Source organism: Astatotilapia calliptera, chromosome 13 (assembly GCF_964374335.1).
Source record: "Astatotilapia calliptera chromosome 13, fAstCal68.1, whole genome shotgun sequence".
NCBI lineage: Eukaryota > Metazoa > Chordata > Actinopteri > Cichliformes > Cichlidae > Astatotilapia > Astatotilapia calliptera.
Genome location: NC_137434.1, coordinates 16,892,545 through 16,920,538, shown reverse-complemented (window position 1 = coordinate 16,920,538; position 27,994 = coordinate 16,892,545). Strand labels below are relative to the sequence as shown.

The window sequence follows — 27,994 nt, the reverse complement described above, 5'->3', positions numbered from 1 at the left end:
GGGGTGTTTTATACTCCGGCAGGGGCGGAGCTTGAATTCCAAAGTGGAATGAGTTTCCTCTCGCTACGTCACTCTGGGATAGGCTGCCTGCGGGCGACCGAGCTACGCTGTCATTCTACTGGGTTTCGAGACGATTACCTACGTATTTTCTTGGTGAGTAAAACCTTAAAAAAAATTATTATTAAGTATTTCCATTTAAACGCGTGTGTGTATTCCCACTCACAAACCTTGTTTTTTTTTGTTATTTACGTCGATCCTCGCGCTCGCTTTTGCGAGCATTACAAAGTTTTAAAGCGATGCTCGCGCAACCACAACGGAAACTTTTGCCGTGAAGGCCTCGTTATCTGGTGCAACAGGTCTACGACACGAGATGCAGTTAACTTTAGTGCTATTTGTTTTTGTATTCTTTTTATTTTTTGTCGAATTTTAGAGCGTAACCATGTTTTGTTGTGTTGTCCTTTTTTAACGCAGGACTGGATCCCCCCCTCCCTAAGAAGGAGAAAGTAGCCTTGCCTGTCGCGGCTTTAGGCTCTGGGATTACAGCGATCGCCAGTCCCAACAGCCTTCGTCGAAACTGCCAGCGGGGATTCATGCTGTGTGCGTTAGCTAAATGCGGTACGAAGCTAAAATGATGCCGGTGAGTTTTATTTTATTTTCATGGCTACAAGTTTTAACCTTGTCCCATTGCGCAATCCCCCAGTTTTCGATATTGTATCACGCTGCGGCGCTATCATTGTGAATTACCTGGGCATTTAAATTGAGGTGGTAAGTTGATGCGGTTGCTACTTTGTGTCATTACTATGTCGACACAGCCGTCTGTTGTGAAGTTTATTGGCTACCATAGATGCTTGTGTTTGCGTTAGTGTGTTTCCCCCATGTGATTTTACACTCATACAAGACTTAGTCACCTATAAACCAGTCGTAATCTCAAGTATTGTCGGTATATAGGCAGGATTCACCTGTCAGTTCTTGGCTGGCACTGGACCTATCCTCAGCTCTGGACTCCTGCCATGTCAGCCCCATCATCTTCAACATCATCAGAGGTTCATTGCTTTTGCTGCAGTGCAAGGCTCTCTCTCTTTCTCAGAACTATCTTAGATGTGTGGATAGGGCAGCACACAGCAGTCTGCCTGCGTGTGTGCAGTGTAGAGAAACAACCTTCCTAACAAATAGAAATGGTGATTAATGAGTAACCCCCCCCAAACTAGTAAACATTTAACCCTGGCATATTTTCTAATTACCCAAATGTTTCATGGAAAATGGAGCTGCAACTAAGAAACAGTTTCCCAATCAGTCTGTGGATATTTGTTTTGATTCTTGCAAGCTGAAATGATTATAGACTTTTTCAATATTTTTTTCATAGCAAAATACAATACAGACTTTATAAACCAAAATAAGAAAACAATTAACCGTACTTCTCAAACCTTGCCCACTCTACCCCTGTAATACCAAATCAAGGATATGAACAGAGTTAGAGGTCACTGACATATTTTCTCAGTAAGGTATAAAAATAAATGGTAATTTTGTGACATACATGAAGTAAACTAATAACATTACAGTTAGGTGTTAGTAACAACAGTTGCCATGCTTTCAGCAAAGGATTTAAATGATTTCCAGGTAGCATAGGAAGTTATTTAATCTTTTATCAAAATAGTTTAGTTTTCTTTGTGTTATTTTATGAACAGACTGTTTTAGCACTGTCTACCACAATTTTCTTTAAAATTTACCATGTTTCATTAAAAATAAATTCTACTTTATTCATTCCCAATTTTGGGAGAAGAAAACTTGAGGTGGTAAGTTGATGCAAAATTGTTTAAGTAAAGTAGGATAACTGTAAAGTAACTAACATATGGCAAAACAAAACACCTCAGGGAAAAGGGATGATATAAAATAATATTAATAATAACTTTCAAAAAGTAGCTAAACCTGTTATTTCTATATTTTTTCCTTTAGTTTATGTCTTTAATTCTGATTTGAATAATTCAGATAACTATGATACATGGTCATATTTTCATTTTGTCTTATTGTGAACAGCTGATGACAGCTGTTCACAATATGTGTAGGATCTACTACTGTGGCCCTTCTCTCCTCAAACCTGTGCTACCTGTGTTCTTTCATTGAATTAATCATCTTAGCAGTGGAGAGAGTCGTGTTCGGACGACTCTTGTCTGGCGCATGACCTCAGTCTGCTACTGGCACATACTTGTTTGTTATTGCCAAGCTTGTTCCTAGTGGATACTGATATAAACTGTCACCCTTACATAACAGAGCTGTTTCTTTATTGGCCCTTAATAATTACCCCGTTTGCTCCATCTCTGTCACCTGAGGATATCTTTCTATGTCCTTTTGCTGTAAATAGGATACGGCTCCTGCTGCTCGCTGATAAACACAAACTGGTCTTTATGTAGATGTGTCTGATGTGAGGTATTGTTTTATAAATTACACCAATAGCCCATGACCCTGCTCGTGCAGGCTAGGGGCTTGTGGGGTAGTGAGAATGGAGTGTCGTAATTGCTTGCTGGGATGGTAAATAGGGGGTCACTGTTTCCTGAGCACAATGGGCTGCAGGGACTCTTTAGCAGTGTGCTGTGGTGGGTACATTGTGTGTGTTTGCCTGTGCTGTGCCAATACCCTGATAAGTGATGTTCACCATTAATTAAACCGTGGCATGGAATAACTCATTTACTCCTGATTTACTTTATCTCTCCTGAAACCAGCCTTTGTTCTGCACACATGAATTAATGTCACATTTAGGCTTGAATTCTCTGCTGGTTTATTAGCCCATATTTTCTCTTTGTCCACTTTTTGACAAGATTAATTATACTCTATTGACAACATAAAATAACAGAAACCAAGCTGGAAGAATACATTTTGTTTGTTTTGTTGTGGGTTTTTTGTGGGTTTTTTGTGTTTTGTGTTTTCGCTTCACATACCAAACACTTCCTCATTCCTCTCCCATGATGCATGTTGCTTCGGTGTGTAGATTTTCAAACAGATACAATTTTGTGCACCTGGCTTACATTATTTAGTTTTTCATTCTTTCACTGCTCACATTTGTACCGTGTCTTGGTTCCACATCATCAAATCTCAGTGTGCCTAGACTTTATGGTGGTGCTTTGATGGTGGAAAAGTGAGCTAATGCTGTGGGAAGCCTGATTTTGCTGTATGTGTCAACAGAAACCTGAGCAGGCTTTCTCTTTGAGTGCCACAGGCTTTGTGTTTACTCTGTGGGAGAGTTGTGTTGGTTACATAAGCAGATAGTCACATGTGATAGACAAGGATGTTCATGTTTTGACTTTATCCTTAAGAAGAAGATTGATAGGAAGACCTTTGTTAGCTGAGAACAGTTGTGTAAAAACACAGTAGGCCTGTAATATTTTGTTTTTTCATCAAAGGAGTGCACAAAATAATTTCTAAGGTGAAGAGGAAGTTCTTGTGAATGGTTCAATGCTCTGGTGACCATGTTGTTTACAACCACAGGTCTTATAGAGAAGCTGAATAATCTTCTTGAATGCATACTGTTAGATTGTGCTGTGCACCAGTGCCTCAACAACAACTCTACATTCACCTGGTTTCTGAGAGGAATCACCTGAGCTGGTGTCAGATTACAGTAATTGAATACAAAGTCGCTCACTGGGAATGATCCATTTGAAAAGGATAAATGTACATTAAAGTGGTGCAAAATTTCAGTAGAACTCACTTTCACATTAGACAGTTCTCTAACTAATGTTGAGCTGCTGAATGAACAGGGAGGTTGTGTGGGGTATAGGTAACGTCAGGAAGCAAAATGTCCTTTTGTATAAATCGTTAATATAGCTGACCCCTATCTCAATGATAAGGGAAATGAATAAACAGGATGCAGTTCTTTTTTTGACACAGGATGTTTTTTGTTTGATGGCAAACATTCATTTTGCTTTATCACCAGTACGGTACATAGATTTATTGATAATGGTAGTTATGACATGTGTGAAGGAACAAAAGATTTAAACTAGAAGTTTTGGTCAGTTTTCACATTGCATTTACTTAACACGGGAAGAGACTAGCAGCGAAGCTAAGACTGTAGATAATCAGTGACATTCAGTAACTTCAAGGAGCAATGGGTGGAGAAAAAAAAATGGTGACAACCCAGATTGGGTGGATCCAGCTTTAAGGGCAGTCTACACAGGAAGCTATTTGTCATGCAATTGTCCCTGACGGTTGGTTGCTATGTAGATACCCCCTATATAATGTATTTACCACCCCATCATATATCAATCACTGCTCTCAAAATTGAACAAAAGTTTAGCTCGGGAATCATCCACTGGCTTTTTGGTCTATCACTGCTTGAAGTTGATGAATACAAGAGATGCTCTTTGGTCTCTAGTTGCCAAATTCCTGCTAGTCATCTACTTTGTTAAAGTAGTCAAGTGTTGACCAGAGAACGTACAACAACTTCAAGTGTTGATGGGCAAAATAGCTGATGACACAAAGCTCTCCGTTATTTCCGTTGCTGCAGGGACTTTTTGGTGGAAACAAATTGTATAATTTAGTCCTGAAAAGTTCCTCTAGTAGCAAAGGTCTTCTGTACTGGTAAGACTACAGTCATTCACTCTGCTGCTTCACCAAGGTTTCATTTTTACATATGACTGATTAAAGGTCACAAAGGCATCATTCACTGCTACATTTTGAATCGCATTTGTTTTTTGCATAAAATAAGAGTTAATAAAGGGTAAGTTTTCTTGCAGTTAAATCCCACACAGTGGGCATTTTTATTCAGTTTTTGTTGCACTCTTCATATTTTAAGTATCTGTATTTTCTATAATAACTTTCAGGCTGTGACTAGTTCTCGGAACATCTTCATCCAAGAGTCATGAGGCATTGGAAAAGGGGGAAAAAAAGGATGCATCCTTTCCTTTCTGCTTAATTTTGACTCCCATTTCCCTTATCTCCCAGATAAGCCGAGAGTAGGAACTCTCTCATCACGTAGACCAAAAATAGAAGAGCATTGCAAGACCGCAGATTATGAAGTGATAGGCTAAGTACTGCAGTGCAGACATAGAGAAGAGGCTTTTGTGATGGAAGCTTTCTGCAGCTTCATGTACTGTAAAAGCTGCTCCCCCCCGAATGTTGCAGCTGAATAAGACTACTGTGCTTTTTGCTGTTTGTTACCCCTGACCTTTTCTCCCGTGCCACCTCATCCCTCTAATGCAACACAGAAAATGAGGGAGAGGGAACACGAGATGAAGAGATATAATGCATAGAGCTGTTTCAGTTTCATAGAGTTTTATGCTGCCTCGCCTTTTTGAAGAACTGCTAATCTGGAACTGTGTCAGGCAGAGAGAACTAAGGCACGCACACACAGGAAGATGCTGCTGCAGTGTCTTACAAACCTTTGCTAATTAGATTCAGAGGTGACTCCGTCAACAAGACTTAGTTGACTCATTCGCTTACTACAGCAATATCTGTAATTGAAAGTGTGTGTGGACAGAAGGTCCAGCACCCCTTAGGTGAAGTGCCCTCGGGCATACTTGAAGATATGGCTTCTGTTATCCTCTGCTGCTATCATACTATCCACTTTCCCAGCCACTCCATTTCCCCTAAGGCATTGTGTTACATGTTCCATATGTTTATAAGGAACTGGTATTGCGTCTTAATATATTTTTTTAACCTGTCGGGCAGTGTATCTTATTTATTTACTGATTTCATCCATATGAAATCAAGTCTTATACATGATTTTTTTTCATAACAAATCTTGATAACAAATCTGATGTACTAAAGTATGACGCAGCTGTTCAGCTCTGTGTACAACTGGAAAGGGATGTGCTAACAGTTCTCTGAGAGAAATGTTAGATTAGATTAGATTAGATAGAACTTTATTAATCCCTCGGGTGGGTTCCTCTGGGAAATTCGATTTCCAAAAAAGCACAGCACCGACAGAAGTTACAGAGTTATACACACACACATATATATATATAAATACAGAGACAATATAAATAAAATATACGAAGGGGATAAATAGAATAAATAGGAATAAAAATAAAAATACAAGTGAATTGCACATTTCAAGTATTGAGTCTATTGCACCGTTGACTATTTACAAAAGTATTGCACAAAAGGTATTGTACAGTGAGGTGAAGAGGCACTACAGCTTAGTTGTTCCCCCCTCCTTTGTCCTCCTGTTTCCCCTCCCTCTCCCCTCCAGAGAGGAGTTAAACAGTCTGATGGCGTGTGGGACAAAGGAGTTTTTAAGTCTGTTAGTTCTTGTCTTTGGGAGAAGCAACCTGTCACTGAACAGACTCTTCTGGTTGTTAATGGCCGTGTGCAGAGGATGCCTGGCATTGTCCATAATGTCCATCAGTTTCTTTAATGTCCTTTTCTCTGCCACTGTCACCAGAGTGTCCAGCTTCATGCCGACCACAGAGCTAGCCCTCCTGATCAGTTTCTCCAGCCTGGATGAGTCCTTAGCACATATACTACTGTCAACTGTTCCTCCAACACTGAGGGCCAACCAATCCTGATGTTTTTCTAACTCTGTTCCAGCCGTCAGATTGGTTCAGCACAGCACTATTGTCATTGCCATTGGCCTTTCGTGCCAAAACGTGGATGGAATGAATTCTATTGACTTTATATTGACCGCGTCTCGTTTTTCTATCAAGGAAAATTTACTTTGTGAAAACTGTCTTTATCTTTTTTCACCTAGCCCTATCCGAAGGCTAACCATGTCCAGTGTTTCTGTTGGTTTTTAGTTGTGCTGATGTAAACAAAATATTGATTTTTGAAAAGTAAACAATCTGGAAGTGGAGACGCTATGCACGTTTTCATCCATCCATTTTCTTCCTCCATTGCACGAGAGATGGGGGTTACACCCCAGACAGGTCGCTTGTCTGCAGGGCTAACAGAGAGAAGAAACATTCTTGACTCTACTAGAGTATCTTTATATGAGGAGCAATTCAGAATAATGGCTTCATTTTTTTTACTGGGCCCTTCTGCAGCTTCTGTCTGAAACTTTTTTTTTTCTCTGATTGGCTCCTCCTCTCAAACAGAACGCTTGACCAGCAGGTGGGTAGGGCTGCTGTTTAAGGAAATGCTGTGTGTCCAAGATGACCATATTAGGGATATCCAATTTCAGTGACACCCTGTAGAACCAAGCAGTAACAAAACTGACCTAGTTGAAACAGAAACAGCTTTTGACTCTGGGATTACTTATTTAAACAATGACCTTCTTGTATACTTGCTATGTTTAATTTGGATTTCTATAAGTGTGACAGTTAAAATACACGAGCAAGGAAAGTATTAATAGGTCCTTTTAATACTTCACCCATTAATAGTCATCAGGGGATGGGTGTGGGAATTTAACTTTGGTTATATGCTACTCTTTGCATTGACAGTACATGAGATACTGCGTTTTCTGTACTTGTCTATTGGAAGCTAATTATATAATAAATTCTCTGTGACAGGACTGACTTTTATTTGGTAGTAATTGTTATATTGCAGAGTCATTGAATTATAGTACAATCTCGTGTGTTATTCCCGGAAATTGGAAACTGCAGCGGCATGCAGTTTTGATCACTCTTAACTCAATATGTGAACAACTGCATCTGGACAATTACCTTAAGAGACTCTTGCAGGAGGATTGACCCTCAGATGGAGAGAGTGGATTTTCAAGGTGGGACATGAAGAATGATATGCTTTTAGGAGTCAAATTATCTAAGGAGTATTTTTCTAACTTCATTTTCCTTTGACCCGTCCTAACCTAACACATTGACCATCAAACCTAACACATTGACCTGTAAACTGTTCTCTCTGTTGCATGAACCTTATCTTAACAATCAGTGGGAGTGCCACAATCTCTCTCTCTCACTCTCACACACACACACACACACACACACACACACACACACACACACACACACACACACACACACACACACACACACACAGAACATTCCTTTCTGCAATTGGCTACAGGTAGAGTGCTGATATTTAAACTCAAGTCATCTCACAGTGCCCTGTCTGAACTGGAGAGGCTTGAAAAGCTTGTTCAGGTCTGCAGCCGGTGGCATCTGCTTTAAGGATCCAAATCACGCTGCAAAAGGCAAAGAAAATCAGCATTTATTTTTTAAACTTCATAGTTTGTCTGTTCAGTACACAGAATTTGACAGAATTGTCCTCTACCGCCCTAAAGGGACTGGAGCTCATTTAACTTGGATACAGGAGAATCGCAGACAAAGAAGCCACTTTCAGTGAAATAACCCAGGATAGCATATCTTTGATAGTTTTTTCCCCTCTGTCTTTCTGAACCTTTTAGCTCAAGTATTGCCAGCTGCAGTCACTCTCCTACTCTTAGATGTCTTCCTCTTGCAGTGTCTTTTGTCTGAGGTTTTGATGTTACAGCCTTTCATGTCAGAGAGAGACACAGTCTTGTCAGTGTTATTGCATCTTGAACAAAGGATCCTACGCCGACTCTTAAAATTGTGGCAGTTTATTATTATTATTTTATTTTATTTTTTTTTTTTTTGAGAATACATGGTCAGACTGTTTTGCACCTATTCACTGCAGGCCACTGTTCAACCTCCAAGAAAAAAACATGATCCTATAATATAGTAAGACATAATGGCCATAGCCTAGCTGCAAGCTAGCATGTTTCAGCTTATTATTGTCCCCTGAGCCAGCAGGCTGTTAAAAGGCTATATTTTTATACAGCGGATTAACGTAATCCCTGCGATAAAATGACCTAACCATATAGCTGCCCTGCTTTGAGGGTATCTACAGTGTAGACAGCAGTATTATGGCCATATTTCTTTGCATTGGCTATAATTGTCCGTTTGCTATTCTGAGCTGCCACATCACCCTCAAAACCCTGGGAGACAGGTTTGACTTAGCTGATGCTATGATGGAAATGGAAATCTTTTGCTATAATAGTGAGCCACAGCAGCCGAGGCAGCTTGTCCCTTCTCCTTCCCCAGGGCTCTCTAAAATAAAATAGGAAGGGAAGTGCAATTCAGCAATTGCTTCTGTCATCCTCTCCATACCTAATAGAAAGCAAGTGGAGCATATTTCTGTCAAACATTGTCACATAAAATCATGATATTGCCAGCTCCCTTCGAACTATATAAAGCTACACAAAGCAGTATTTTCTGGTAGGCTGTTGAGCTACTGTTTGTCTATTTTGCATTGTACCTATCAGGCTGTTACTGAGCTACCTAATTTTACTTGCTGCTGTATCAATGAATATTTAATGAACACTCAATTTGTTTGGCTGAGTCAAACACCTACTTATGGTAATCTTGCCTGTCTGAGTAGGTACGTTTCTTAAAAGTTGAAGAGGGTCTGCGGTGTAGTTGCTTATTGTTGAGTAGACCATAAATTATAAAGATGAAAACACTTTTCTGATATTTACTGCAGCACATAAAATAAATTCCTGTAATTTACCTTGCATGCACTGCTTTGTTTGTAATGAAAAGTCTACAAGACCTATCATTTTGAGACCTTAAAAGGTTTGCAAGGATCAAAGACAAAAAACGAATTAAAGGGAATGTGTTTCCACACGTCATTTTGAATGTTTCAAAGTTTCCAAAACAATATGAAAATTGGTCTCATAGATTTTTGTATTTGTATTTGTAGTTTATACAGCTTTTGTACCATGTGTGCTATATCATAGCGAATAAGCAGTGACCACATGCTTTAGGTGGATGAAGGTCAACTGCAAAGTGCTAAGTCATCTAGATGGATAGTTGAAGTGAATACTGGTGGTCTTGGATCATCAACTTTAGTGCTGCAGCAAACTGGATTTTAGTGGGGGCGTTGCCAGCGCCCGAGATTATATTCTCTTCCCATCTGTGGTTCTTTCTTTTCCTACTATCTGTCAGTGCTCTCTTTCACTCTCCAAATATTAATAGGTTCACTTTAGCACTTTGGATTTCTGGGAAGTTTTCATGATGTCACCGTCTCATTCTGAAAGATCTACGAATTGTTTTTTGAAATAATTTGATGAAGGCAGACTATATGAGTGATTTTAATTGTTTTAGCATGAATGTTTAAACTATTCTAATTAACAGACACAAAAAGCCCCCATTTTAGTTTTACTTTCCAGGGTAGTGTTCTGCCACAGAGGGTGGTCTTTGGTTAGAAACACAGCTTTCTGTTTACAGCTTTCTCTTCTCTACATTACTGACAGGCATGACTCACAGCTGATTTGCTCTATTCATGAGAATCTTTCATTTGCATCCCCATTGATTCTGGCAGTTGAGTCAGGTCCTCTGACTCAGGCCAGTGTCCGTTGATTCCACCTTCTGTGTGATAAAACAAACCTCTGGTTGTAGATGTTGCTTAGGAGATCTTCAGAGGGAGCGTTTCACCTGCCCACTCACTTAGTAAGCTTCATTTGAGGAAGAAAAGGGGAATAAAGCCCCTTATCCTAAGGCTGTTGCTCTTTGGCGCAGTACACACCACAGCTAAAAAGCAACCCAAATACTTTTGTTTCTGCACCAGCTGCTCTGCATGATTACCCCCTTCAAGTTTTTTGTGCCTGTGACCTAGCTGACCTCATGTTCCCACCGTAGCCCCCGTAGGCATGGCTATTCACAGCAACTCGGAGTACAAAAACCTGGCAGTGTAACCTGGAGGTTCTGGGCATTTAAAATAATACCGCTTTTACAGTTACACGCTTTTCAGGATACTCTGTCTGAAGTCACTGTGAAGGCATGACACTGTGCAAAAACCTGGGTTTGAAACAAAACAGTTCAGTATGTTCAAGGCATGCAATATCCTAAGACACCTTAGAAAATTGGTTTTATTGCTGCCTTATCAACTCCTCTTATGTGCTCATATTACAGATTGGGGGCATATTCCATTACGAGCCTTAAGCTTCTTAGCGCTTATCTTTTTATGAATGTATGATACTCGTACACTGACTTTTGATGTTTGTGTTTCCTGTCAGCGATTATATAGATTTTGGAATATCACAGACATTTCAGATGCATATTTTTTAAATCATCTGTGAAGGCTTTTGTTTGACTCAGCCCTTCTTACTTTAATTGTTTTGACAATTGTTGCCTATTATAGCTATAAAGATGAGTAATATCCCATATAAGTATTGATTTTTAGAGTTTATTTTAAAAGGTTGTAGGTGACTGTCTGCATTTGGATCCTTGCTGATAGACAGCTCAATTTTCTGCTCAGTGTCAGTGTGTTTATTTTCTGCAGTAGCTGGAGGCATACAAATTCCAATTTATTACAAACTGCTTCATTGAGATTGCCCATTTCTGTGTAGATTGATATAAACCAGCCTTGAGCAGCTGTCAGTCACACACTTGCATAAGAACCTAGCGGTTTGCTCATTCAGAGTCCTTGACGGGTTTTTTTTAGTGTGTTTACATTGGGATGGAGGGATCTCTCACAGTGGTGACAGCACTAGTTGGTGAGTGAAATGGAATTTCAAGATCTGGCCTCTGGTTTTTCTGTTGACACAGAGGTATGAGACCTGGGAAGCAGATCTGCTATCAGTGAAGCTCACATATTATACAGTCTATACAAACAATGAACCAAGAGGAAATTGGACACCAATTCCAGAGAACTTTTATGTTTACCTTACTTCTACTAACTCTAACAGGATCCTCTCGCTTGTGATCTTAATTAGCTCTATCTAATCTACTGGGTTATCTGCTTCTCTCGCCTGCTGTTCCAGATGTTCCTGACTGTATACCTCAGTAACAATGACCAGCATTTTACTGAGGTTCCTGTTACTCCGGAGACGCTGTGCCGGGATGTGGTGGACTTGTGCAAAGAGCCGGGGGAAACGGACTGCCACCTATCTGAGATGTGGCGTGGATCTGGTGAGTGACAGTGCTCTTTTGTTTGTGGAGTATCTGAAGGAACAGGAGTCGGTGTGTGGACACATTAGTTCTTATTTTATTTAGACAAAAAGTGCTTTTTCTCATGTTGACCACTTTGTGGTTTGTGATTAGCTTTGTAGTCATCTGCTTGGCAGTTTTTAAAGTGTTTGTCTCTTTTGAATCTACCATGCAAATAGCGTAGAGCCCTAATCTCTGCATCAAACACAAGCGCCTAAACATTTCTTACATCTCTCAGGTGGGAGGTGAGGAGTGACGTTGAGATTTCATGCCTGCCTCATTTTCACCGTTTCTAAGAGTCAAAGAGTATACAACATCAGAACTCAAGGAGCCAGGCTTCATAGCCGTTTCCATGGTGATACTGCCATAGTAGTGAAAAAGTGCCAATTATTGTGTTTGAGTACTTCCAGGAGTGGTCTGAAAGGAGATTGATGAATACTGAAGAGATTGTCTCATTTTGTACCCATTCACCACAGGCCACTTTTGAATCTCCTTGAAAACACAGCAGTGACATTTTGCATCCAAATTAGATGTAAAGTTATAAATTATATTTATAATATTTTACTTAACTGCTTCATTTTGCATTTCTACCATTATTAAAAGATCAGTTTCACTCACCTCTACTTAAGCATAATGTGTCAGCTCATCTGTGTAATGAAATGCTCAAAGACAATGTCTGAAGAACAGCTGATGAGCTCAGTGCCAAGAGGCATAATTGACAGCACGTTATAGTTGTTTCCCCTGAAGTCATTGCTTAGATAGATCAATGGCATGCAAACTGTGTTGACAAAATGAATCATCCTTCAATTTGGGTTAGACTGGATTCACTGAGTAAATGGCATGTGCAAACTTGACATGCATTCGTGTTTTAGCCAATCCAAGTGAAATATTATGAAAACTTGGGCTAAAATGTTTTATTTCGACTTGCAGAGAGACCTGTAGGTGATGGGGAGAGGATGCTGGATGTGCTCCAACGATTGGGACAGCACAGATCAGAGGTGCGCTTCTTTCTGCGTCACAACAGAGCTCCTAGCAGGGAATCAGGTAAGCAACTGTTTGCAATACACAACAGATAGTGAAAAGAGGCTTTAATGTCTGATACTGCTCACACACAAGAGTTATGATTGGGTGAGCACTGTCTCCAGAGGTGCCTGCTGTCTTTATAATGCCCTATTCACTCAATAAACACTATGGTATTTTTCAAACGTTTATCCAGAAGAGGGCTTTATATTTGGAGCCCTCAGATCCTTCATCCTTGCTGGAATCAGAGTGTCCGAGTCACACTATCAGAAGTCTGTTACTTTTCAATTTTCTTATTAACACAGAAAAGTCTAGTATTTTTTTCATAGACTATCCTCTCAACCCCGACTTGCATAACTAAGCCCTTTTTACCTCTCACAGCTTGAGTCTGGCCCAGGGATTAGGTGACTGTTTTCCCTTTGTGTTATCTTAGCCCGCTGTTGTTTTCCCACACTGAGAGCTTAGCTCTGATCATTATTTGCAACACAGCTCTGTATTAAATTTTTCAGTTACTGCATTTTTATGCGGGTTTATTTAGTCCTGTTGCCGTGTTTACATTAGTTACGGCAGTACGGATGTACTCTGTCCTGCCCTCAGATTGCAGTTAGTTAAATGTTTATACTTCCCCGATACTGTTCGAGCATGCTCTTTTTATCCTCCGAGCATGTCGGAGGATAAAATGGAATGTCACCAATCTATTGGACTGCCAGTACATTTGAACTTCTTTTCATTAATCTAATGTTATGCCTGTGTCATGTCTGAGTAAGCAGCCACACTAATTATACTTTTTATAGACCTTTACTTTCAGCATAGCATAAATATGAAATGCAATCATTAACAAACAGGCACAGACAAAATTCTCAAGTTACTGGGCAAAAAAACATGATTAGTTTGAAGACTGCCCTAAACATGAATAATCTTACTTTTCTTCTATACTATTTTACTATAACACACAGACTCGGTAGTTAGTGACAAAGAACTAAACCTTAGAAAAGAAGGCCGAAAGAACTAAACCTTCAAAAGAGTTGTCACGCTTCACCAAATTCAGTGCCATGTGACAATAGTCAATGACACATAGGCAACAAAATGCCCCAGAAAATCATGGGTGTACTTCTGCTCTGTCATTGACTTGATCTATCTAAATGAAGTGAGGAAAATTAACGGAAAATTAATCACTGTGTGAATGTCTGAATGCTGTGACTATAACAGTTTGCGTCACTCTTGAGCTTAGCAGTGTCTTACATTCCCATCAGCGATTAACCAGCATCTATTAAACCAGTTATTTAGCTTCTGGAGCTGCAACCCATGAGGCTTTGATCTATGGGCTTGCATGAAGCTCTAATCGTGGTTGGTCAATCCTCTTTAAACCACATAAAGCTTCCTGTACTAACAATACTGAATGTTAAATTTGTTGATTTTCAGACATCTGTTTATAGCGATTAGTTTGTATCTAGCATGCATACTGTATGCTAGCAGTTAGACTATATAGTAAAGCTATTATGGGCTTTCATCATGGGATAATACTTTAGGGATAGGACCCAGATTATCAGACATGCATGCCAAATGCCAGTAAAACGGTTGGCTATATGGTTATATCTTCCTAGACAAGCATATATACATGCAGTAGTGTACCCACCCCACTAATAAGTCATTATTGATGAGGTTGAATCCCAAGAGATTTTTTACAAGTTACAAAAAGCACTGGGGTAAAGAAGTTAAAATAATTCAGCACTAGCCTCTCATTTTTTCAGCTGGTATACACCCTCCTCTATAGCATGTCAAGACAAACCTATAAATCTAAATGTGTATGACTGTTTGTCAGAGACACTGAAGGGCAAAAGGACAACAGGACGTTCCAGCCATTTTTTTTTTCTTGTTGATCCTTCATTTCTTTTAAGGTGGTCTAAATTTTAATGTCTGACGAAATCTCCACTTATTTTCATTACTTAGGAGGATCAAGAGGCTCAGATTCAAAGAGAAATGGAGTGAAGGGTCCCCCAGAGAGAAGGATGGAGAATGGGGTGAGTTATTAACTTTTTTTCTGACAAGTGGTTGAAATGGTTTACACTATTTTACATTCATTCACATTGAATGGTAGCTGATGTGAATAATTAGAAACATGTCAATTTGGAACAAAGTCTATTTTATTTTATTTTTTTAAATTTTACTAATAAGGGTCATGCATTTAGTATTGGCATAAAGTCTTCTCCCAAAATGTAATTTCTTTATACTTGACGAGTTGAAGTTAATTGTGTGCTCTGGGATACTGATTAGTTCCTTTCAGTTCTCACACCCTGCAGTGTTTTTCTGCAAAATTAATCAGTGCATCATAACATGGATATGACTGCAAAATGATTATTCCGCTGAGGATGTCTCCTTGGGGAATAAATATTGTACAATGAATTCTGAAATCTCCCCCCCCCCCCCTTCAGCCTTCAGCTTGAATATATATTTAAAACATGAATGTGTTTCTTTTTGTTCTTTCTTTCTACACAGGTGGCAACGCCCCAGATGGACATGACGCTGGCTGAGCTACAAGAGATGGCTGCCAGACAGCAGCAGCAGATAGAAGCCCAACAGCAACTTCTTGCCTCCAAGGTGCATAAAAAAGTGCAGTAGAAAGAGATGGGTGTCTATAAGAGATTAAGGAGTTAAGTGGAGACAGTATTGAAGTCAGTACTGGACTAAAAATGAGTTCATTTAGTATATTAAATGAGTACATTCTATTGTACTTATATAATGCATGTTTATGTAGAGTTTGTGATAGACAGGTAAGGCATGGGTGGATGTGGGCATAGTTTCATTTGAGAAGCCTGAGACAGTTTACTGTCTCAGGCTTCTCACTCTGCGGGACACATCTGATATCTAAACTTGTTTTTTACTTTGCTCAGGATTGATTGACAAGAAGAAAGATATGATAGAAAATAGGTGTGATATAGTGAAATACTTAACTGAGTGCTTATTCCTTCCATGTTTTTTTTTTTGTTGTTTTGTTGTTTTGCGGAAGCACTTTAAAATGTTTTTGTTCTTCTGAATCACCCACGCAGTATATGCAGTTTTATAGTAACTTTAAAAACTTTGTGTCTTCTTTTACTTCCTTAAATATGCTCCTAGGGCTGTGGTTTAGGTCCTTTAGGCATTTAAGCATTCACTTCCAAGCACTGTGTATACATCAGCACAGTATAACAAGTCCAGGAATGTGACTTCCAAGCAGTCAAGTACAAGCATTACATGTATACTTGATTGCTTGGAGTAAATAAAGGGGCATTGTCGTCATCATCACCTGACCCGTGGCTGGGATGTGCTTATCTTGAAACCTGCTGGGAGAGCTCTGTCATGTTTACAATATACCATGTGACACCTGAAGAGCGATGATTGATTCTGAAACCAACCAATTTTTAAATACCATTGCTAACATTTAAGCTTTCTGTAGTCAGAATTTGTTTGATTTTTTTTTTCTTTTTTTTTTTTTTTGCTGGATCCAGTGGAAGTAATGCAAACTATCTCCCTCTCAAGCTCCCTCCCCCCCTTGATTTGTTTTCAGTACTTTCCACAGTTGCATCTGTTTCTGCTATTTAACTACCTGGGAATAGCTTCCCAAGGCTACCAGGGAAAGCAAGTTACTTCCTGATTTTCATTACAGCCAAGGACTTGTGGCAGGAAGTATTTTGCACTGAAAGCAAGGGTTATAGGCAAGCCAGTTATCAGTGACTTCATTTTATTTTCAGTAGCATTGCATTGTGCGAACATCATAGAAGGAAAAATGTACCTATTGTCTGTTCAGAGGAAGATGAACCAGGAAAAACTTCTATCAGTGGCCCTTATATGTGTAGCCCACAAACATTTAAGCACTGTACATAGTGCAGTCATGCATGAGGAGGGATGTGTTTGTTTAATTATATATTTTTTTAACAAGTGCTCTGCTTCCCCTTTGCTCTTTCTTGTCTCTAGGAACAGCGGCTGCGCTACTTGAAGCAGCAAGAGCAGCGTCAGCAGCAACAGGCATCTGAGCAGGAGAAGCTCCAGCGCCTCAGAGAGAACATTGAGAATCAGGAAGCTCGGCTCAAGAAGGTCCGGGCCCTCAAGGGTCAGGTGGAACAGAAACGTCTCAGCAATGGCAAACTGGGTGAGTTCGTTAACTTTGAATTCACGACTGGATGCCTGCTAAGAGTATGGTGTGAACCATTAAAGTTTGAAATTTATTTTGGATTAAGATGCGCTGTATTTCTGTGACGGACTGTCAACATTATATTGTTTGTCTCTCTTTGCTTTCTTTCTTCTTACCTCTGTCATCATCACCCTCAATCCCTCTCCCTTTCCAGTGGAGGAGATAGAGCAAATGAATAACCTGTTCCAGCAGAAGCAGAGAGAACTAGTGATGGCTGCGTCCAAGGTGGAGGAGCTCAACCGGCAGCTGGAGTTGCTCAAAAATGGCAAAATGGATAACTTCCATGACAACCAGAGCTCAGTTGCAGAGCTGGACCGCCTCTACAAAGAGCTACAGGTGTGAAGTAATAAAGGAAAATTCAAGTCCAAACATATTACTTGTTTAAAATTAGCACAGTTTTTGATTTGTGTTTGTGCTGGTTGGTCAGCTGAGGAACAAGCTCAACCAGGATCAAAACTCAAAGCTCCAGCACCAGAGAGAAAGTCTGAACAAGCGCAACCTGGAAGTGGCTGCTATGGACAAACGGATCAGTGAGCTCCGAGACCGGCTGTGGAAAAAGAAGGCAGCCCTGCAGCAGAAAGAGAACTTGCCCGTAAGTATTATTGCACCAAAACTACATAAAACAACAACAAACAAATAAACAAAAAAAAACCCATCGCTTTAATTGTTATATGGCACCCTGACAATCTTTCAGGGTACTAATTTTAATTTCTGGTACTAACTAGTAGAAATGCTTTTGATCAGAACTCCCCCTAGTGGCCTTGTGATAAAAAGCTGTTTGTATCTCTACGTCTGACATTCTGAGCTCAAGCTTCTCACACTTTCTTTCCTCTGTTTGGAGATGGTCAAGTGACGCTCCCCCCCACCCCTCCTCACTCACTTAGAGCAATCAGTTCCTATCTGTCTTTTTCCAATATTGGATCTTGGTGGGAAAGGAAGGTTGTTCTGATCATATAAAGGAATTGAGTTTGATTTTTCACTCCCACTCCTTCACTCGGTTGTGTTTTCAGTCCCATTTGACAGAAACAAAGCCAGAAGATGAGAGAGGAATAGTATGTGCAGACTTCCTATCACAGACACGCAGGAATGTCAGTGAAGATACTATCTGTTTCTGGTGGGGCTTATAAACATGAAAAGTGGAAGAATTCAGTTGCCTTTTTAAACCGTCTTTTATGCAAACATTTATGGCAAGATTCAACACACATTAAAAATCAGAAGGCTGAGTTAAGGCAGTCTGTGGTGGTAATCCTGTTTAGTGTTGAGGTATCAGTTCTGATCTCAGTCTCTGGTGTCTTTCTACTCCCCCCCCCCCACCCCGTTCTAAAAGATGTTTGAAGGTTGCCATGGGATTTTTATGAAACAGGATGTGAGAAGAAAAGTTACCATATTTACTGCTTGAGGTTAACTCTCAGGGTGGACAGAATAAATAAAGTAAATAAATAAAAAATCCTGATTGGTTGATATTGTGCTTTCACCTTCTCAATTACATGAGTCACTGTAATCTGTCCTCTATGCACTTATTTAATTATGTTCTCCTAATCGGGGCTTTATTGGCTTCCAGCACGAACTTTCTATTACAACTCAAACTTTTAACGACAAATATTATTTTTCATTAAAAGCTGATACAGTTGTTATGTTTTATCTGTGTTTTTAGATTCAAAATACAGCCTCGTGAGTATTTGGTTTGCAGTATTTACTCAGCCAAAACAGTGTTGAAGATTAAAAGTTAAAACATAAATAATACATTTTAGAAGGAAATTTAAATCTGTTTTGTTTAGATAATGAGCAACTCGTGCCTTACTTTATAGCCTTCTGGCCTCTTTATTTAATGTCATATGTAATAAAGGAGAAGCAGTACATAGAAAGGTGTTTATGTGTGCATGTGTGTTTGAGAGGAAAGCTTGAATAGGGGCTCGTGAGGTGATTTACCCACACCCTGCCTAGAATCATAATGAGTGAGCCTTTTTCTCACCAGCACAAAGACACACTCCATCCAAGCTGCTCTCTCCTCCTACTAAACAGCAAGCGTCCGGCTAACATCACCCAGCAAACACGTCTGAACATACTGACCAAGAGGTAGTCTGAGAGCTGCCAGCTGAGAGTCATCTCACACCATCTTAGTCACATACTTCAGAAAACAGTGAAAAGGGCCAATACTGGATAGGGGGGGAAAGGGGGGATTATTTGGTATTTTGAACTTCTGTTGCATGTTTGTGCTTTTGTTTTCTCAAGAATGGCTATCCTGGTAAAGAGAGGGCTTCAAAAGAAACACACCTTCAGGTAACTAAACTAGTATTGCAGCTATACATACGTACCTGTTTGATTTCTAAACTGAATGTGATTTGGCTTCAGACTTTGTTAGTTTTTGCATTTGTTTAACTTTTGTTGCTCCATTCATTTGATGGATAAAACCTACAATGATCATTTTTTTTAAAGGGAAACGATATAGGACCAGCTTTTGTTGAGCTGTAAGAACTCGTGCCAACTTATAGGTGAACATTGATCAGTCAGTTTTCTAAATGTGGATAATTTTTTTAAAAAAGGCATGAATTGCTGTGTTTATATTGAAGGTGCTGTCCTAACTTAATAAAGCAACAACACTTAGGAGACTGCTGCGCTGCTCTGGAGTCATTAGATCTTAAAATGTTTGGTTGTGTGTGTGTGTGTGTGTGTGTGTGTGTGTGTGTGTGTGTGTGTGTGAGATAGTAGTTCAGCAGTAACTTAACAGCCATTGCTGAGAAAGTAACTGGATATCTATGAAAGTGTTTTAAGACACTAAGGTTGGAGATGTCAGTCGGTTATTCCAGCATTTTTGTTCTAGATTATAACACCTGCTCTGCTGCACCTATTCTTGGGTTTTTGCCTTCTTGTGGCATTTATCAACATTTGTTTCTATATGACAAATCCTACACACTTGGACTCCTTGTCTGGCCATCTTTCGGTTTATACACCACCAACTGGCATAAATACAAAGGTCCCACACTAAGGTTCTTGAGAGTAAACTTCACAAAACAAATGATCATTCTGAAAAAGGCTGAACACTTCCTTGCTCACAAGAGTTAATCCATGTTTGTTTTGTTTTTTTCTATCTTTGAGTGGGGAGGAATAAAAACATGGCCTGCTCTGGCACCACGCACAGGCTAAAGTGAACTTTTCACCCACCAAGTAGAAAAAACTTGTATAGGAGAATTTTCAAGTTTCCCATTTTTTTCATCCACTGTGTATTTGTTTAAGTAATCGACTTAGGTGCCTTTCATTTTTAAAAACTACATTTTTCAAAATTGTTGTCAGCGTGTTTTCTGTGGACTCATTTCAGCAGTTTACAGTTTTGATTACCATTCTGTCATTTATGTTCATTTGTCTAAATATTGTATCCCTTTCTGTGGTTTACTGTAATACAGGCTCTTTAAATTGCTCTCACTAACCAGTCTTCTTTTTACTTTCTCTACCCTTTCACTGTACAGTTGCCCTCCGATGCCCAAGCCGGACAGCAGTCGGGTCCGTCTCGTGTGGCAGCGGTCGGTCCGTACATCCAGTCGTCCACTATGCCGAGGGGCCCAGCGAGACACGATTTGCTTGTAAAACCTGCCTACCCAGACGGCACTGCCACCCTCCCAGCCCACGAGCCACAGAGCAAAGCGGGGACAGGTGAGCACCCAGACTGTGCAGTCTGAAGTGTTGCTGCTCTTAAAAGTTTTTCCTTTTCTGATTTTGACTCAAATATCAGGCTGTCATCTTTACATCACCAGCTAAATTATGTTTTTTGTTTTTTTTTTTTCAGTTAAATACGTTTTGTTAATTTCAGCATGATGATAGGTAAAAGTCTTTTCACTCTTCAGTAAAGGAGTAGAAAAGTGCTGTATAAAGAGCAGTTCGTTAACCATTTACCATTTACAGCAGGAGCAAAGGAGTCTGGGACACCTGCTGGTTGTGATGTCTTTTTGAGCTCAGAAGGTAGCTAGTTACTGCCTGGGTGCTGTGCTGTGATCTAGCATGGCTTAGCCTGAGCTTCATAGTCTTTTGTTTTTTTGGGATGTTTTTTTTTTTTATAAAACACTTTTTTAGGTTTTGAGTAAAGTAGTTTGAGTTTTTGTTTTGCCAAAGTGTGTCTCGCATGCCTTTCTTAATATAGATTCAGAAACAGCTATACAGAAAATTATTTATACCATAAGAAATTAAAACTCCAAACAATGCTACTTACCTTTATTTTATTAAGGCTGCAAATTTGTCCCTAATGTAGTTGCTCCTGTGCTGCTTTAAAATCAATCTGTTTCACATCTTGTTACATGGTAAACTGGGGACAGCACTAAGGTATGTTCTATGTAATGGAAGTGAAAGTGTGATCCAACCAATGAGACCAGAACAACATATTGTTCTTTCTACCATCCTCCACACTGTAATTCCTTCTTATGCGCTTCATCTCTATCTTGTGGGATGAGAGAGTTACTCTCTCATCCTAAAACTGGTCCGTCAGTAAGACTTTGTGCCAGCAGTATGCTTCAGGTTATTAAAAATGAATGATCCAACACCAAAATTAGTCATTACAAAACAACAACAGAAGAAATCGTCATCTCATGTTTTGCTATTTAAAGCAATTTCACATACCAAAAGTGAACGGAACAGGCATCTCTCCAGTCTGTTGTGTTGTTGCATGCAATTATTTCTGCATGCTGAGTTGATTTGCAGTATGGAAAGAAGAGAGATAGGGATGGGCGGGGATGAGAAGGGATCTGCTCTTTCTATACACCCATTCCCATTTCCTCTCTATCAGGGACGTTGTGCACAGTAACAGGCAGGCTCCTGGGGGTTGTGCTGTGGTCTGCATGGCCCCTTGGGGGGCCCAGACTGGGCCCATCCAAAACCATGTTTAGAACCAGAGGAGATCTGGAGCTTTAAGGCTACTTTGTTTTTTGTTTTTTTTGTCTTTCGAATGCATCTTCCTCAGAAGCCATGTTCTTGCTTAAGCCTCTGAAAGAGCTGCGGGCTAAAAGAAAAGGTACACACTTGTGTTGTGTGTGTGTGTGTGTGTGTCTGCACATATGCGCTTCCCGATATCTTTGCTTAGATGTTTTCATTTTTCATGACTGTTATCTTCACCAAAAACGAGTTTTTTATCATTTTCTTGCTGGATCGTTGATCCCGTTTGCTTGTTTTGCTGCTGTTTGTTAAAGCGTGCTTGTTGAGTTTCCTCCTCAGTTCTTTCTCTGCAGCTCTAAATGGGTCAGTTGGAACAAACACATAACCTTCACTTGAACTGACATCCTGGGTGGACTGTGACCAACCCAATCTGGTCTGGACTGGTCTAGAAAAATATATGGGGCTGTTGGTGTATTGGTACAGCCCTTCTTCTAATGGACCATTTAACTAAAGTGTGTAGAAACTGTGACGGAAGTCATGGTTTTGCTATGTGTTGCTACTTTTGCTAGTTGTAAGATACCCCTCCATGCTTTTGTGGAAATCTGACCAGAGATTTTCGCAGACATGGAAGCAAATGAGCAAATGAAGAGCAATGCAAAATGCCACAAAATCTGTTGTTTTTCAAAAAAGGTTTGTTATGTATGACACTGCACAACACAAAGCTCTATGAACTTTGTGTTTATAATGAATGAATTTCTGTGTTGATGCTTTAGTTCATTATTTCTTTAAAAACCGATTGCATCTCATTTTATACTTTATCTTCTCTGTCCTCTTCTGCTGGCTCACCAGGCCTTCAGCCAGGGAAACTGGCAGAGTGGAGTTCTTCAGGTCCAGAGCCCAACACCAATGGTCACGGTTCTGCTTCAACACTGCCACGAATGAACTCTCACTCCAGCTCTAACACAGACCAAGGTAAAGACACAGGCACATACTGCACACGTGCAGAAATAAAGTGTAATCCCTTCCTGTTCCTATAAAACAAGATTTTTTTTTTTCTTTTCTTTTTTTTCCTCAAACTGTGTTGAAACTAATTTCTTCATCATCTTCTCCGTTTGTTTTGTGGCTAGATGATTCAGAATTGAAGAGGGACAGGAAAGTGCGTCCATATTCCATGTTTGAGCCAACAGAGGCTCCGGCTACCTCCCTCCGCAAAAACCAGAGCAGTGATGACCTTGTCAGGGATGCTCAGGTGAGGGGGAATGAAAACACACTTTTTATATCATCATGAGAAAAAAAATACTAGAAAGATTTGTTAATACCTGTAGAAAAAACCCTAGCTTATTTACTATCTTTCTCTTTCCTCAACTTCCATCAGTCGGCTCCCAAAGCTCCAGTCAAGGTACCTCCCCCTGTCCCCAGCAAACCGAAAGGCCCCGTTATTGTTCCCTATGGCAAACCAGGCCTCAACACAGGCACCTTCCCTAAAGCCAAGCCCCACAGCCAGCAGCCCCACACCGCCCAGAGCCGCAGCCCTCACCCACCGTCACAGAGCCAGACACTCCCTCTACCCTCCAAGCAGGACACTCCACCTGCAGCCACGGTACGGCCCTTCACCTCAGACCTCCCCTCCTCCAAAGAAGCCAACCTGAGTAAACCGCAAATCGTAGCTGCCAGCTCCATTTACTCCATGTACACACAGCAGTCGGGTTCAGGAAAGCCTTTCCTGCCTGTTGTGCAGGGTTCTCTCAACAGGGCTCAAAACCGCACCAACGGATTTGTCAGTGGTAAGAATATACATTAAGCATCTTTGCATACACAGTTGATGTAGATGGATTCATATATAAAAATTGAAAAGGAAGTTTATCAAAGTCCTGAATCTGTCCTCAGAATCTTTTTGTATTCCACACTAACTCTGTAAAATAATATAGCCCATTCATTTAATGAGGAAGACGAAACGGGAAAAAAAAACCCTACTTGTTGTAATTAATGAATTAAAATAAATACAAAAAATAATCAAATACATTGTTATTATGAATTGCAACTTAATAATAGAAAGCATAATGATTATGCTGTGACATGGTGAAGGCTGCTGTAAAGAAGCTCCATCCTCTGAATATCAAGTTAGTAGAAGTAGAAGGGAGAGAAGTGGTGAAATGTGTCCAAAAAAAGAGCTATGCACCAAAAAATTTCTTCTTTTTTTCTCTCTCGCTGTCTTAAACACTTGTTTCCCATTTTTTGTTTGTAGTGTATCGTAAACCACTGATCTCCAGTGGAGGCTCCCCACATCCAGAGAATCCATACTTAGAGCGTCGCTCCCCAGCCCCAGAAACTGAACTTGACAACAATGGAACCAACAACACAGGCTCCAGCTCATCTGAGGGGCAGCAGCCAGAGACAGAGCGCATCCCCCGGCCACTCAGCCCTACCAAGCTGCTTCCCTTCATTTCCAACCCCTACAGGCAGAGCGATGGTGACCTGGAAGCCCTGAGAAAGAAACTCTACAATGCCCCTCGGCCTTTGAAGAAACGCAGCTCCATCACTGAACCAGAGGGTCCGGCAGGGCCCAACATTCAGAAACTCCTTTATCAGAAAACTACCCTGGCAGCTATGGAGACCACTGTGAACACACCAACCACTCCCACGTTTACTGGAGAAGCAGCGAAAGCGGTGGAAGGATCAGCCGGACCACATGGTCCAAGCCTTCCGACTGGCACCGAAAACTACCCATCAGAGAGAGGACAAACTCAGGAACCCTCACAGACCACAGGTATCAACACTCCACTCCCAGCCTTTACTGAACAGCCCTACACACCACCGGCCATCCTGGAGACTGAGGAAATTATTCCCCCTCCTCCACCATCCCACCCAGCCCCAAGGCCAGATGATGCTCTTTTCCCACCGCCACCACCTCCTGGTCTGGAGGACACAGAACCTAGTTTGCCCCCTCCACCTCCAGAAGGCTTCCTGGAAGAATTCCCCCCATACCCACCACCTCCATACCCCAGCGGAGCAGAGCAGGACAGCTTTGGAGAGGACACCTTCAACATGAAAGCACCTGAGGTCACTGGACAGGTCACTCTGCCACCGGTATGAATCTTAATCTGTAGAATCTCAATTATAACATGGCTGTTAGCTGTTTGTTTTTGAAAGAAGAACTAGTCATTGCAGTCCACAGGAGACACTACCTGTGTTTGTATTTGTGCTGCGTGCATTTTGTAAATCCTCTCACATGTTTGTTAGGGGCACATCATGAGTTACACTTGGCCCTGCTGAACACCAGTGACCTGCTCTGGTGTTATATAATTGAATAATCACCATCAAGTACTGCTATTGTTTCAGGAGAAAATGGGCTTCATTCTGCTCTCTTTAAGCCGATATCCACCCCGCTTTGCGCAGTTTACACATTCTCTTAAAAATAAACACCAGTTTACTTTTTCTTGTTGCTTAACTCCTTAAGCGGTTTTGATCTTAAGGTAGCAGGTTGTAACACTGAGAAATCAGTGTTATGACCCATTTTCCAGCCCAGTCCCCTCCTTTTGTCACCTCAATTTGAAAGCTAAAGAACCTTTTTTCCATATCGGGTTGCATAATCGTGGTATTGGAGGAATTAATTAGTTTTTTTCAGCTTGCGTTCATAAACTGGATTAGCTCGCTGGAAGCACAAGTCCCTCATTTGCTTTAAGCCCACACTGAGGGCAAGAGCAAGTGGACGTCTCCTCTCTCTGAGATTTATATTTTTTTTTCTGTGCTGTTCAAGATCGTTTATGTGTATGTGATACACTATTATGGTTGTGTCTTTAGGGAAAGAGGACCAATCTGCGCAAGCCTGGTTCTGAACGTATCGAGCACAACATGAGAGTCAAGTTCAACCCACTGGCTCTGCTGCTGGACTCTTCTCTGGAGGGAGAGTTTGATCTGGTTCAGAGAATCATCTACGAAGTAAGAAATCTCTCCCACAAGCTTGTTATATATTATATTGTCACTCCTGCTGGTAATCTGCTCTGGTATTATACTAGTATTTCACTTCTTGTGGTTTTTGAATCACAGGTGGAAGATCCAAGTCAGCCCAATGATGAAGGCATCACTGCTCTACACAACGCTGTCTGTGCCGGCCATACGGAGATCGTAAAGTTCCTGGTTCAGTTTGGTGTCAATGTTAATGCCGCTGATAGTGACGGCTGGTAAGTTCATGCTCGCTGCTGAGCACATTCATTTTATTTTTGCTTTACTGTTTTTCTTTTTTCCTAATACGTGTCACATTTTCTCCTCTTTGTTTTTCCATTTTTTTCTTTATTTTTTCAATTAAAATAAATAGGACACCTCTTCACTGTGCTGCATCCTGCAACAATGTGCAAGTGTGCAAGTTCTTGGTGGAGTCTGGAGCAGCAGTGTTTGCTATGACTTACAGCGACATGCAAACGGCAGCTGATAAATGTGAAGAAATGGAAGAAGGCTACACCCAGTGCTCTCAGTTCCTCTATGGTCAGTAAAAGCTGTTTTGTCTCTCCATTATTGTTTCCTGTCTTGTGAATGTTGTTTTTTTCCCCCCTCCCTCTTTCAACAAAAACTCAGTGTTTAAAATGTCATTTTTCCTCAGGCGTGCAAGAAAAAATGGGTATCATGAACAGGGGTGTGGTCTACGCCCTTTGGGACTACTCTGCTGAAAACCCTGATGAGCTCTCGTTCCACGAGGGAGACTGCATGACCATCGTCCGCAGGGAGGACGAAGATGAGATCGAGTGGTGGTGGGCGCGCATGGGCGACACTGAGGGTTACATTCCCCGCAACCTCTTAGGGGTGAGTTATGAATCAGCGTATTATCAGTGTAGTATTCTAGGTGTTAAAATGTGGATTATTAATATGTTTTTTGTGTTGTCCTCTACAGCTCTACCCCAGAATAAAACCAAGACAGAGGACGCTGGCTTAAAATACAGGAATCCCTGCACATTTCCACTCTGGCAGAACTTTGAACACACACATATGCACAGGCTTTAATAGACTGGTGAAGAAAAGGACACCTTGTGAGATGATAAGATGAGGACAGACCAAACAATATGAAGGATCAAATGTTTCCGGCACTTTTCTGTATCGACAAAAGAGAGGGAGTCACCCTTTCTTATTTTTTTCTTTTCCTTTCTTCTTTTTAATTACAGGTCACACTGTGTACTGTGTGCTTATGACACTAAAGGCTTTCTTTTCATTTATTTCCACTGCTTTTGTATTTAGTGTCTGGAATGTTGTCTGATGTCACAGTGGGATGTAAAAGGAACAAACAGTATTTTTTATTCATTGAAAGTGATTTTTACACATTGGAGTAGTCTTTTAAATCTTATGTCTGGAATACTGGTTATTTTTTAACAAACCCTACGACTCTGTGTTGCATGAGGTTAATGAGTGGAGGGTGATGATGATGCTTTTGAAACACTCTGTTACTGTGACAATCTTTCAGGGCGTATTTGTCATCGCCTGTGTTAAGTCACTGTGCCTCTGTACAACTGCCCTGGAGCTGTAAAGTTTCGGCCGTGACCACTGCTGTTCTGGCTAAACAATTAGAAGAAGAAATAACAGCTGGGGGGGGGGGGGGGAATACAGCGCCGAAGCTGTTTGCTTTATCTCTTGCTGTACGTTCTGTGGTCAATGACACCTCAAAAGCTGGCTTGCTTTCCTGCAGTTGCACGTGGTTGAGATGCCACAGATGATGTGTATAGATGTGTTTCTGTCATAAAAGTTAGCTAAATGTCACTGTAGTAGTTATTTTATTACAAAACTTCATAAGAGGCTGTCTGAGGACACAGGAGAATAACATGCAGTATGAGTTTGATACAGCCATTCTGTGAAGACAAAGCTGTCACAAACCTTTTCCAAGTAAAATCGATTCCTAAAAGCAAAAATAATTAAAATAAGATGTAGCTTGAAATATCTCAAGACTCAGCTCACCACATATCAATCAGTGCTGATGTATTTATTTTTTTTGTTACGTTTTTTTTCCCTTAGCCATTTTGTCAGAATTGTAACCACATATGTATTGTAGTATTTCAAACATTTACAATAAAAACTTTGTACTAAGTCGCTCTAATGTAATTTCTTTTCAGGTGTCTTACAATCAAAAGGAATCAAA

At 40.5% G+C, this 27,994-nt stretch overlaps 1 protein-coding gene across 2 annotated transcripts; it reads left to right on the top strand.

Annotated features, from left to right (window-relative positions):
* Positions 1-21: 21 nt before the first annotated feature.
* On the top strand, positions 22-27,942 carry LOC113034758 (apoptosis-stimulating of p53 protein 2). Of its 2 annotated transcripts, XM_026189745.2 has the most exons (20): positions 22-153; positions 472-637; positions 11,666-11,813; positions 12,762-12,875; positions 14,802-14,872; positions 15,348-15,449; positions 16,803-16,977; positions 17,174-17,355; positions 17,447-17,611; positions 19,252-19,299; positions 20,484-20,667; positions 22,726-22,848; positions 23,004-23,125; positions 23,252-23,660; positions 24,122-24,963; positions 25,678-25,815; positions 25,924-26,057; positions 26,192-26,358; positions 26,474-26,673; positions 26,762-27,942. In XM_026189745.2, the coding sequence occupies exons 2-20, from the start codon at positions 611-613 to the stop codon at positions 26,801-26,803; spliced, it is 3,393 nt and encodes a 1,130-aa protein (XP_026045530.1). In that variant the 5' UTR covers positions 22-153; positions 472-610; the 3' UTR covers positions 26,804-27,942. The 2 variants fall into 2 exon arrangements, with proteins under 2 accessions (XP_026045530.1, XP_026045531.1); XM_026189746.2 differs by lacking the exon at positions 19,252-19,299.
* The last annotated feature ends 52 nt before the right edge of the window (positions 27,943-27,994 follow it).

Excerpts from the sequence above, each read along its gene's own strand:
- LOC113034758 (XM_026189745.2), top strand. The coding sequence starts at position 611 with ATGCGGTACGAAGCTAAAATGATGCCG. Across the intron at positions 16,978-17,173 it reads TCTCAGCAATGGCAAACTGG|TGGAGGAGATAGAGCAAATG; the intron begins GTGAGTTCGTTA and ends CTCCCTTTCCAG. Across the intron at positions 20,668-22,725 it reads ACAGAGCAAAGCGGGGACAG|GCCTTCAGCCAGGGAAACTG; the intron begins GTGAGCACCCAG and ends CTGGCTCACCAG.